The 13,440-nt window shown below is 41.1% G+C and overlaps 1 protein-coding gene across 3 annotated transcripts in view; it reads left to right on the top strand.

Annotated features, from left to right (window-relative positions):
- LOC139761328 (ATP-binding cassette sub-family G member 8) overlaps positions 1-13,440 on the top strand; it is a 186,950-nt gene that overhangs the window by 35,541 nt on the left and 137,969 nt on the right. For all 3 annotated transcript variants that reach the window (XR_011715500.1, XR_011715501.1, XM_071685394.1), the window contains exon 4: positions 12,713-12,977. Coding sequence is in view for 1 of the 3 variants with exons in the window: in XM_071685394.1 (XP_071541495.1) it covers positions 12,713-12,977 (265 nt within the window). In the remaining 2 variants the exon portion in view is untranslated. The remainder of the gene's footprint in view (positions 1-12,712; positions 12,978-13,440) is intronic.

Below are 13,440 nucleotides of genomic sequence, written 5' to 3'. Positions count from 1 at the left end.
CTATCCTCAACAACCCCAGGTGAGGTCCACTTGGGAGTCCACAGTCCACTCTATATACTTGGTAGGTAACTTGACTGCCTCATGTAAAATTTTTCACACGAGTTTGTAAGCATTACTATGAGTCAACTCAGACGACCTGTGTAATTCGTTACATGGAAATCATCGAAGCCTTTGATAATCTTTGTATCAGATCACATCTTAACCTTCCCTGTTGTAAGCTAAATAGATTTAAATCGTTCAGTCAGCTTTCATAGGATTTGTTTCTCCGTCTGGGTTGGTAGATCGTCTGTGTACTCGCTCCATTCTGTTGATGTTTCATCAAGAAAGGTGGCCAAAGCTGAACTCATCATTCAAGATGGCACGCATTTGTCACTTGTAAAGTACAACACCATCTCTACCATGTAACTTTAGTTAGTCAAGTTGATGGGAAACTTCATGTTTGCTTTACGTTCGTCATACTACTTCATTAAAGAAATCCAGCAGATTCATCAGACATGAATTACTTCGTGGAAAACCATGTTAAGATTCATTTATTGAGTGATGGTCCTCCAGATGACTTAGTCTTATTCCAAATGATGGTTTCCATAAGCTGATTGGACGAACAGGTTGGTAATCTTCTGTTCCATAAGGCATGATGACAGGTCCCAGGTATGAACAGGTTGGTAATCTTGTATTGTAATCTTGAAGCAAACCTTGACAGTGAAAGATGTATGGTCACTGACACGTACAAGTTACAAAATCAACCACAACTACAACTACAACTACAACTACAAAAGTTCAGGAAAAGAAATTTACAAGCGTGAATTATGTTCATACACTGAGGTATCTTCCTTTAACTGACTGACACTCAGTATGTGGTTCTGACTGACACTCAGTATGTGGTTCTGACTGACACTCAGTATGTGGTTCTGACTGACACTCAGTATGTGGTTCTGACTGACACTCAGTATGTGGTTCTGACTGACACTCAGTATGTGGTTCTGACTGACACTCAGTATGTGGTTCTGACTGACACTCAGTATGTGGTTCTTATGGTTCTATTTGGTTAAGCTTCATTTGCTATGTGCTTAAAGCGTAAATAAGTCGTCCAGAAGCATATTCTCTCTTATATCTAGTTTACTTGGCATTTATTGATTAGTTTAGTTACCCTTTGATAACATACGTTTTCTGTAATGAGATATATGATGTGCACAACCCGCAGACTGATGTCAGACAACATGTCTGCCTCATGACAATATCAACATTCTCTCCCCCCCCCCCCCCCCCCCCACACACACACACACACACACACACACACACACACACCATGATTCATCCTCACTTAAGTAGGTTTGGCTTGTAACTAATATAAGTTGGTTATATCATTGTTATAAAGCATGAGTCAGTTGTTCAATGGTCAAGTCGTGCAGGAAGTTAGTGGGCACCTCTGAAAATAACTCATCCTGGGTTAACATGGTCTGTGCCAGATGGGTTAACATGGTCTGTGCCAGATGGGTTAACATGGTCTGTGCCAGATGGGTTAACATGGTCTGTGCCAGATGGGTTAACATGGTCTGTGCCAGATGGGTTAACATAGTCTGTGCCAGATGGGTTAACATAGTCTGTGCCAGATGGGTTAACATGGTCTGTGCCAGATGGGTTAACATGGTCTGTGCCAGATGGGTTGATATGCTCTATTCCCTTTCATATTGTGTTTGTCATTATATTACCTCAGTTTCCAGTCCCTACCTCTACGTATAACCTGGACCATATACAGTATACAGTGAGAGTATATAATGGTATTAGGAGTACCTTGAACAAAAGAATGATATACGGTATACAGTGAGTGTATCATGGTATACAGTGAGTGTATCATGGTATACAGTGAGTGTATCATGGTATACAGATGGGTTAACATGGTCTGTGCCAGATGGGTTAACATGGTCTGTGCCAGATGGGTTAACATGGTCTGTGCCAGATGGGTTGATATGCTCTATTCCCTTTCATATTGTGTTTGTCATTATATTACCTCAGTTTCCAGTCCCTACCTCTACGTATAACCTGGACCATATACAGTATACAGTGAGAGTATATAATGGTATTAGGAGTACCTTGAACAAAAGAATGATATACGGTATACAGTGAGTGTATCATGGTATACAGTGAGTGTATCATGGTATACAGTGAGTGTATCATGGTATACAGTGAGTGTATCATGGTATACAGTGAGTGTATCATGGTATACAGTGAGTGTATCATGGGATACAGTGAGTGTATCATGGTATACAGTGAGTGTATCATGGTATACAGTGAGTGTATCATGGTATTACACACCACATACCATTACCCTGAGCACCATTACCATACCATTCTTATCCTGACAAATACAAATTATATCTTGAAAAAAAGGATATATGATATAGCGAAGGTTGGTACATCATAAAGTGGAAGGATATATAATATAGCGAAGGTTGGTACATCATAAACTGGAAGGATATATAATATAGCGAAGGTTGGTACATCATAAACTGGAAGGATATATAATATAGCGAAGGTTGGTACATCATAAACTGGAAGGATATATAATATAGCGAAGGTTGGTACATCATAAAGTGGAAGGATATATAATATAGCGAAGGTTGGTACATCATAAAGTGGAAGGATATATAATATAGCGAAGGTTGGTACATCATAAAGTGGAAGGATATATAATATAGCGAAGGTTGGTACATCATAAACTGGAAGGATATATAATATAGCGAAGGTTGGTACATCATAAACTGGAAGGATATATAATATAGCGAAGGTTGGTACATCATAAAGTGGAAGGATATATAATATAGCGAAGGTTGGTACATCATAAACTGGAAGGATATATAATATAGCGAAGGTTGGTACATCATAAACTGGAAGGATATATAATATAGCGAAGGTTGGTACATCATAAACTGGAAGGATATATAATATAGCGAAGGTTGGTACATCATAAACTGGAAGGATATATAATATAGCGAAGGTTGGTACATCATAAACTGGAAGGATATATAATATAGCGAAGGTTGGTACATCATAAACTGGAAGGATATATAATATAGCGAAGGTTGGTACATCATAAACTGGAAGGATATATAATATAGCGAAGGTTGGTACATCATAAAGTGGAAGGATATATAATATAGCGAAGGTTGGTACATCATAAACTGGAAGGATATATAATATAGCGAAGGTTGGTACATCATAAACTGGAAGGATATATAATATAGCGAAGGTTGGTACATCATAAACTGGAAGGATATATAATATAGCGAAGGTTGGTACATCATAAACTGGAAGGATATATAATATAGCGAAGGTTGGTACATCATAAAGTGGAAGGATATATAATATAGCGAAGGTTGGTACATCATAAACTGGAAGGATATATAATATAGCGAAGGTTGGTACATCATAAAGTGGAAGGATATATAATATAGCGAAGGTTGGTACATCATAAAGTGGAAGGATATATAATATAGCGAAGGTTGGTACATCATAAACTGGAAGGATATATAATATAGCGAAGGTTGGTACATCATAAAGTGGAAGGATATATAATATAGCGAAGGTTGGTACATCATAAACTGGAAGGATATATAATATAGCGAAGGTTGGTACATCATAAACTGGAAGGATATATAATATAGCGAAGGTTGGTACATCATAAACTGGAAGGATATATAATATAGCGAAGGTTGGTACATCATAAAGTGGAAGGATATATAATATAGCGAAGGTTGGTACATCATAAAGTGGAAGGATATATAATATAGCGAAGGTTGGTACATCATAAAGTGGAAGGATATATAATATAGCGAAGGTTGGTACATCATAAAGTGGAAGGATATATAATATAGCGAAGGTTGGTACATCATAAACTGGAAGGATATATAATATAGCGAAGGTTGGTACATCATAAACTGGAAGGATATATAATATAGCGAAGGTTGGTACATCATAAACTGGAAGGATATATAATATAGCGAAGGTTGGTACATCATAAACTGGAAGGATATATAATATAGCGAAGGTTGGTACATCATAAACTGGAAGGATATATAATATAGCGAAGGTTGGTACATCATAAACTGGAAGGATATATAATATAGCGAAGGTTGGTACATCATAAACTGGAAGGATATATAATATAGCGAAGGTTGGTACATCATAAAGTGGAAGGATATATAATATAGCGAAGGTTGGTACATCATAAAGTGGAAGGTTATAGATGAGATTTCAGATGTACAAGTGTTCCAGTGGTAAGGTTCAGTCATGGAGGCAGAAGCTGGCGTCCAGGACACAAGACTGATCAACCACAACTTTGACTGCAGACGCTGGTGGAGTAGAGGGGTCAACACCCGAGAACTCCAGTACCGTGAGAATGTGAGACGTTCACACACACACACACACACACACACACACACACACACACACACACACACACACACATACACACACACACACACACACACACACACACACACACACATACACACACACACACACACACACACACACACACACACACACACACACACACACTCACACACATACAGGAGACCGGGAACTGTCGTGCTGCGGTCAAATACATGGCAGGAGTACAAATGATTGGACGATGTATAAGAGAAAGCGGCAGGAGGTCAAGAGGAAGGTGCAGGGGTTGATGAAAAGAGCAAAGGAGAGTTGGAGTGAGCGAGTATCATTAAACTTTACGCAGGATAAAAAGATGTTTCGGAAGGAGACAAATAGTGTGTGAAAAACGAGAAAACAAATGGGAACATCGGTGAAGGGGATAAAAGGGGAAGTGATAACAGGTTGTGATGGAGTGAGTATTTTGAAGGATTGTTAAATGTGCTTGATGCTAGAGTGGCAGGTGTAGGGTGATTTGGTCAGGATGGTACGCTAATTGAGAGAGTCAGAAAGAATGGTTTGGTGAAGAGAGAAGAGGCGGTGAAAACCTTGCGGAAAATGAAATTTGGCAATGCAGTGGAAGTCGATGGTATTGCAGTTGATCTTATTAGAAAAGGGGTTGACGGTTATTTCATTGGTTGGTAAAGATATTCATTGTATGTACGAATCATAGTAAAGTGCTAGAGGATTGGCGGAATTCATGTATAGTGCCACTGCATAAAAGCAAAGGGGATGAAGGTAAGTTCAAACTACAGAGGCATTAGTGTATTGAGTATATGTTGATAGAGACTGTGAAGGCCTGTACAAAGTGTCAGACTAGGGAGGAGCAGTGTGGTTCAAAAGAGTTAGGGATGTGTAGATCAGGTGTTTGCTCTGTAAAAATGAGTGTGAGAAATACTTAGAAAAACAGATGGATTTGTGTATGGCATTTATTGATCTGGAGAGGGCATATGATAGGGTTGATAGAGATGCTTTGTGGTAGGTCTTAACAATATATGGTATGGGAGGTAAGCTGCTAGCAGTGAGTTTTTATCAAGGTTGCAAGATGTGTGTATGAGTAGGACACGAGAATGAATGGTTTCCAGTGAAGATTGGTCTGCGTCAGGGGTGTGTGATATCACCATGATGAGGGAGGTAAATGAAAGAGTTTTGAAGAGGGGGTGAGTATGCAGTCTGCTTGGGATGAGATGGCCTGGGAGGTGAGTCAGCTGTTGTTTGCCGATGATACAGCACTGGTGGCGCTTCTAGTGACTGAGTTTGGAAGGGCGTGTGAAAGGAGAGTTAAGTAAATGTGAATAAAAGCAAGGTTATTAGGTTCAGCAGGGTTGAGGGACATTTAGATTGGATAAAAGTTTAAATGTAGAAAAAATTGAGAAAGTGAAGTTATTTAGATATCTGACAGTGGACTTTGCAGCAAATGGAACCATGGAAGCGGAAATGAGTCTTAGGTCTGGGGAGGTGGCGAAAGTTCTGGGAGCGAGGAGAATTTGTGGGAAGAGAGAACGTTATCTCGGAGAGCAAAAATGGTTACGTTTGAGGGAATAGTAATTCCAACAAGATCATATGGTTGCGAGGAATGGGTTTTGTGGAGGAGGTGGATGTGTTAGAAATGAGATGTCTGAGGACAATATGTGGTGTGAGGTAGTTTCATCGAGTAAGCGATGAAAGGGTAAGAGAGATGTATGGAAATAGAAATGAGTGTGGTTGAGATAGCAAAAAAAAAATGTGTTGAAATGGTTTGGACATACGGAGGGAATAAGTGAGGAAAGACTGAAAGAGGTGATATATACAGTATGTCAGAAGTGGAGGGAACAAGGTGAAGCGAGAGACCAAGTTGGAGATGGAAGGATGGAGTGACAAAGATTTTGAGCGATCGGGGCCTGAACATGCAGGAGGAAGAATTGTGTGGACGAAATTGAGGAAATTGGAACTATGTTGTATACTGGGGTCGACGTGCCGTCAATGGAGTGAACCAGGGCATATGAAACGTCTGGAGTAAGCCATGGCAAGGTCTGTAATGCACTTCTAGTTGTAGTGATCGGAGGAGACTACAGATATTAGAAGCTAATCACATGAGAAACAAAGCACCTGTCATCACCATCCAGACAAATATGACCACCGCCATATAGCTCTTTGATGGCCCGCCAATAGGACAGACCTAATACCGTTTTAGGACGGATGGGACAAGTCACTGACCCCGCCACAAGCTACCGAGTCCGCCATTTCTGGACAAGAGGAACGCGTCACTGACTAACCCGGTCCTGGGTTACGAAGTAAGAGAGAATCAAACGAGGCCAACCTGACCTCAACGCCACATCCGGAGAATAACAGTCTCGCTTGGCCCTACTTAGTGTATATAGTGATGGACTTTCTAAATTCCTACTTCGATTAATATTGTTTTTCCATTTCCTCAACTGTAAGTTTTTCTATATTTTTGTTTCCTTCTCATGTATTTAGATTGTAACTCATACTACCCTTCATGATATTGTTCATTTGTTTTGCTTTTAATGTTTTATTTACTGAGTACTGCTTTTTTCCGAGGGAGGTTTTAAATATCATATCCAAGTTTTGTGACGCAGTTTTTTCTCTTGTTTGTAGATTCCTGATGATGCTTCTGCCCATTCAGGCACTCACTTGTTTACCAAATGGCGTCCTAGCTATATCTCTTCGTTGTACATCAACTGACTGTTACATTTCTCTCTTGTGTCTCCCCTGATGATGTGATTATTACACAAAAGTGCACTTGGGAACTTATCGTGTTTCATTTATCCGTGGACTCATAGGAATTTATATTTTTTTCATACTATTCGCTATTTCCCGCATTAGCGAGGGAGCGTTAAGAACAGAGGACTGAGCCTTTAAGGGAACATCCTCACTTGGCCCCCTTCTTTGTTCCTTCTTTTGGAAAATGAAAAACGAGAGGGGAAGATTTCCAGCTCCCCGCTTGCTTCCTTTTTAGTCGCCTACTACGACACGCAGGGAATACGTGGGAAGTATTCTTTCTCCCCTATCCCCAGGTATAAGAAATATATATACATATATATATATATATATATATATATATATATATATATATATATATATATATATATATATATATATTCCTATGAGTCCACGGGGAAAATGAAACACGTGGACTCATAGGAATATCTTGATCACGCGCAAAATTGTGATCCTTTCCAATATATATATATATATATATATATATATATATATATATATATATATATATATATATATAATGTATATATATATTGACTGAGTTTGGTAAAGTGTGTGAAAGAAGAAAGCCAAGAGTAAATGTGAATAAGAGCAATGTCATTAGGTACAGTAGGGCTGAGGAACGAGTCAATTGGGAGGTAAGTTTGAATGGAGAAAAACTGGAGGAAGTGAAGTGTTTTGATATCTGGGAGTGGATTTGGCAGCGGATGGAACCACGGAAGCGGAAGTGAGTCACAGGGCGGAGAGGGGGCGAAAGTTCTGCAAGCGTTGAAAAATGTGTGGAAGGCGAGAACGTTATCTCGGAAAGCAAAAATGGGTATGTTTGAAGGAATGGTGGTTCCAACAATATCATATGGTTGCGAGGCGTGGGCTATAGATAGGGTTGTGCAGGAAATGAGATGTTTGAGGACAATATGTGGTGTGAAGTGGTTTGATCGAGTAAGTAATGAAAGGGTAAGAAAGATGCGAAGTAATAGAAAGACTGTGGTTGAGAGAGCAGAAGGGGGTGTATTGAAATGTTTGGTCATATGGATAGAATGTGTGAGGAAAGATTGACAGAGATGATATATGTGTCAGAGGCGGAGGGAACGAGAAGTGGGAGACCAAATTGGAGGTGGAAGGATGCTGTGAAAAAGATTTTGAGTGATCGGGTCCTGAACATGCAGGAGGGTGAAAGGCGTGCAAGGAATAGAGTGAACTGGAACGATATGGTATACCGGGGTCGACGTGCTGTCAATGGATTGAACCAGGGCATGTCAAGCGTCTGGGGTAAACCATGGAAAGTTCTGTGGGGCCTGGATGTGGAAAGGGAGCTTTGGTTTCGGTGAATTATGCATAACAGCTAGAGACTGAGTGTGAATGAATGGGGCCTTTGTTGTCCTTTCCTAGTTGCTACCTTGCGCGCTTGCGGGGGGAGGGGGTTGTCATTTAATATATATATATATATATATATATATATATATATATATATATATATATATATATATATATATATATATATATATATAACGATGTTTTGGAAGCAGGTAAATAAAGTGGGTAAGACAAGGGAGCAAATGGGAACTTCAGTGAAGGGGGCTAATGGGGAGGTGATAACAAATAGTGGTGATGTGAGAAGGAGATGGAGTGAGTATTTTGAAGGTTTGTTGAATGAGTTTGATGACAGAGTGGCAGATATAGGGTGTTTTGGTCGAGGTGGTGTGCAAAGTGAGACGGTTAGGGAGAATGATTTGGTAACCAGAGAAGAGGTAGTAAAAGCTTTGCGGAAGATGAAAGCCGGCAAGGCGGCGGGTTTGGATGGTATTGCAGTGGAATCTATTAAAAAAAGGGGGTGACTGTATTGTTGACTGGTTGGTAAGGTTATATAATGTATGTATGACTCATGGTGAGGTGCCTGAGGATTGGCGGAATGCTTGCATAGTGCTTTTGTACAAAGGCAAAGGGGATAAAAGTGAGTGCTCAAATTACAGAGGTATAAGTTTGTTGAGTATTCCTGGTAAATTATATGGAAGGGTATTGATTGAGAAGGTGAAGGCATGTACAGAGCATCAGATTGGCGAAGAGCAATGTGGTTTCAGAAGTGGTAGAGGATGTGTGGATCAGGTGTTCGCTTTGAAGAATGTATGTGAGAAATACTTAGAAAAGCAAATGGATTTGTATGTAGTATTTATGGATCTGGAGAAAGCATATGATAGAGTTGATAGAGATGGTCTGTGGAAGATATCAAGAATATATGGTGTGGGAGGCAAGTTGTCAGAAGCAGTGAAAAGTCTTTATCGAGGATGTAAGGCATGTGTACGTGTAGGAAGAGAGGAAAGTGATTGGTTCTCATTGAATGTAGGTTTGCTGCAGGGGTGTGTGATGTATCCATGATTGTTTAATTTGTTTATGGATGGGGTTGTTAGAGAGGTAAATGCAAGAGTTTTGGAAAGAGAGGCAAGTATGCAGTCTGTTGTGGATGAGAGGGCTTGGGAAGTGAGTCAGTTGTTGTTCGCTGATGATACAGCGCTGGTGGCTGATTCAGGTGAGAAACTGCAGAAGCTGGTGACTGAGTTTGGTAAAGTGTGTGAAAGAAGAAAGTTAAGAGTAAATGTGAATAAGAGCAAGGCTATTAGGTACAGTAGGGTTGAGGGACAAGTCAATTGGGAGGTAAGTTTGAATAGAGAAAAACTGAAGGAAGTGAAGTGTTTTAGATAACTGGGAGTGGATTTGGCAGCGGATGGAACCATGGAAGCGGAAGTGAATCATAGGGTGGGGGAGGGGGCGAAAGTTCTGGGAGCGTTGAAGAATGTGTGGAAGTCGAGAACATTATCTCGGAAAGGAAAAATGGATATGTTTGAAGGGATAATGGTTCCAACAATGTTATATGGTTGCGAGGCGTGGGCTATAGATAGAGTTGTGCAGAGGAGGGTGGATGTGCTGGAAATGAGACGTTTGAGGACAATATGTGGTGTGAGATGGTTTGATCGATTAAGTGATATTAGTGTAAGAGAGATGTGTGGTAATAAAAAGAGTGTGGTTGAGAGAGCAGAAGAGGTTGTTTTGAAATGGTTTGGTCACATAGAGAGAATGAGTGAGGAAAGATTGACCAAGAGGACATATGTGTCAGAGGTGGAGGGAACGAGAAGTGGGAGACCAAATTGGAGGTGGAAAGATGGAGCGGAAAAGATTTTGAGTGATCGGGGCTTGAACATGCAGGAGGGTGAAAGGCGTGCAAGGAATAGAGGGAATTGGAACGATATGGTATAACGGGGTCGACGTGCTGTCAATGGATTGAACCAGGGCATGTCAAGCGTCTGGGGTAAACCATGGAAAGTTCTGTTGGGCCTGGATGTGGAAAAGGAGTTGTGGTTTCGGTGCATTATTACATGACAGCTAGAGACTGAGTGTGAACGAATGTGGCCTTTGTTGTCTTTTCCTAGCGCTACCTCGCGCACATTTGGGGGTAGGGGGTTGTTATTTCATGTGGCGGGGTGGCGATGGGAATGAATAAAAGCAGACTATGAATTATGTACATGTGTATATGTGTATGTGTCTGTGTGTGAGGACGTGTATGCATATACATGTGTATGTGGATGGGTTGGGTCATTCTTTCGTCTGTTTCCTTGCGCTGCCTCGCTAACGCGGGAGACAGCGACAAAGTATAATGAAAAATAAATGATTATTGTGTGTGTGTGTGTGTGTGTGTCTGTCTGTCTGTCTGTCTGTCTGTCTGTGTATATGTGTGTGTGTGTGTGTGTGTGTGTGTGTGTGTCTGTGTGTGTGTGTGTGTGTGTGTGTATGTGTGTGTGTGTGTGTGTGTGTGTGTGTGTCTGTGTGTGTGTGTCTGTGTGTGTGTGTGTGTGTGTGTGTGTGTGTGTCCTCAGGCCCTGGGGACCAGTTCGTGTGTTTCCGTACCTCGGCCACGCCACCGCCAGTGTGTGGGTTCAGAGGATCACAGTGTGGAGGCAGCCTCCTCCGCCCACCATACTATGACTTGCATGCTGGTCTGACTCGGAGAATCCAACCCGGTTATTCAAGACGTAAACTAACGGGTTTCCAACCGCGTCATTGACCCAAAACTTGGAGCCACGACGGTGAGGGTCAGGTTGTCATGTCGGCCCAGACACATCGTCCGAGTAGTCTGATTATAATGCAATAAATGATAATTGAATATAACTATTTCTTTAATGATACCAGTTATGATGAGGAAGAGCTGCAGTACGTAGAAGGTGAGATGTTGCTGCCTTCTTTGGATATTCTGATAGATACTGTCTCCATGTTCATCATCCTTCAATATTATCTGTGAAGTTGTGCATTTCCTGCATTACTTGAAACACTTAAAACATCGCAATAACTTTTTCTTCAAAGTTCAATATTATTTTCATTTGTGAACAAAGTAAATGTTGATATGTCCATTGTGGTAAGTTTCGTAGATGAACAAAATAGATGATGTTATGTTCTGGGTGATAACTTTCAATGATGAACAAAATAGATGTTATGTTCTGGGTGATAACTTTCATTGATGAACAAAATAGATGTTATGTTCTGGGTGATAACTTTCATTGATGAACAAAATAGATGATGTTATGTTCTGGGTGATAACTTTCATTGATGAACAAAATAGATGTTATGTTCTGGGTGATAACTTTCATTGATGAACAAAATAGATGATGTTATGTTCTGGGTGATAACTTTCATTGATGAACAAAATAGATGATGTTATGTTCTGGGTGATAACTTTCATTGATGAACAAAATAGATGATGTTATGTTCTGGGTGATAACTTTCATTGATGAACAAAATAGATGTTATGTTCTGGATGATAAGTTTGATCACATATCAAACATAATCATGGTATGGCCTGGGTCAAGGGTTACCACTCATATCTGGGCATCAAGAATGCTGTCTGTCTGTCTGTCTGTCTGTCTGTCTGCCTTGCTGTATGTGACTCAGAGAAAAGTTCCCTCACTCTCTGTTGACCTTACCGTTCCACACAGACGTCATACACTCTGGCAAGACGCCTGCCGTACACGAGTCGTTGCCACAAGTAAAACTGTTGTTATATATGGCGAATATGTAAATGATATTGGCGTCAGACAACACTGAAGGTTGTCATGTTACATGATCAGAAACACCAGTGTTACCAGGCGTGAGAGAAACGTCACGAGTGTTGCCAGACATGAACGAGTGGTAACAGTGGTCATAGTTGTAATCTGTATAAACACATTAAAGTCAGTTGTAATCTGTATAAACACATTAAGGTCAGTTGTAATCTGTATAAACACATTAAGGTCAGTTGTAATCAGTATAAACACAGTAAGGTCAGTTGTAATCTGTATAAACACATGAAGGTCAGTTGTAATCTGTATCATAACACTGAGTAAAGTCAGTTATATTTGTAATTATGCCATTAAGGTCAGGTGTAATTGTATCATTACAGTAAGGTCAGTTATATTAGTTTCATCGCAGTGAGATCATGGTGACGCGAGTGGTGCACACGCGCCAGCTGGTGACAAAGATGGTATACATCCACTGTATACATACCTATTTACGATGACAATGGCCTGTATTCTTCCGCCGGCAGGTACGGACCCAAGAGTGAGCTGGGCTCCAACATGTTTACCTACCTCAAGTTCGGACTGCCTCGGGTCTTCCCTCCCAGCGCCCCAGGGCGCGACGGCAGCAGCGGGTACGACTCTAGTGACGACGGAGGAGGAGGAAGGGCTCGGGAGGCGGAGGCCTCGCCCCTGGGTCGGGGCGACAGGTACACCAGAAGCAAGAGTAACCCAGACCTGTTGGCTGCCAGAGACTGGAACCCTCCGTCAGCAACCAGAGATAGCAGGGTCAAGGTGAGGGATATGCTGACATGGGAGGTACTGAACCCTCCGTCAGCAGCCAGAGATAGCAGGGTCAAGGTGAGGGATATGCTGACATGGGAGGTACTGAACCCTCCGTCAGCAGCCAGGGATAACAGGGTTAAGGTGAGGGATATGCTGACATGGGAGGTACTGGACCCTCCGTCAGCAACCAGGGATAACAGGGATATACTGACATGGGAGGTACTGAACCCTCCGTCAGCAGCCAGGGATAACAGGGATATACTGACATGGAAGGTATTGGAGTAATATCGTATAGTGGGGAGAGGAAGAAGGAATAGCAGTACCTTAATGTGGATGATGGAGAAGGACGGATAAAGATGGATAGAAACATAAGAGATTAGAGGAGGAAGTAAGTGGCAAGGAAGAATATGAATATTGATACACGATTTAAGCCACGGGAAACTAATCCTAGTGATGGTTATTCTGATGTTAT

The sequence above is a fragment of the Panulirus ornatus genome, chromosome 40 (assembly GCF_036320965.1).
Source record: "Panulirus ornatus isolate Po-2019 chromosome 40, ASM3632096v1, whole genome shotgun sequence".
NCBI classification, from domain to species: domain Eukaryota; kingdom Metazoa; phylum Arthropoda; class Malacostraca; order Decapoda; family Palinuridae; genus Panulirus; species Panulirus ornatus.
This window is presented reverse-complemented; position numbering and strand designations above follow the sequence as displayed.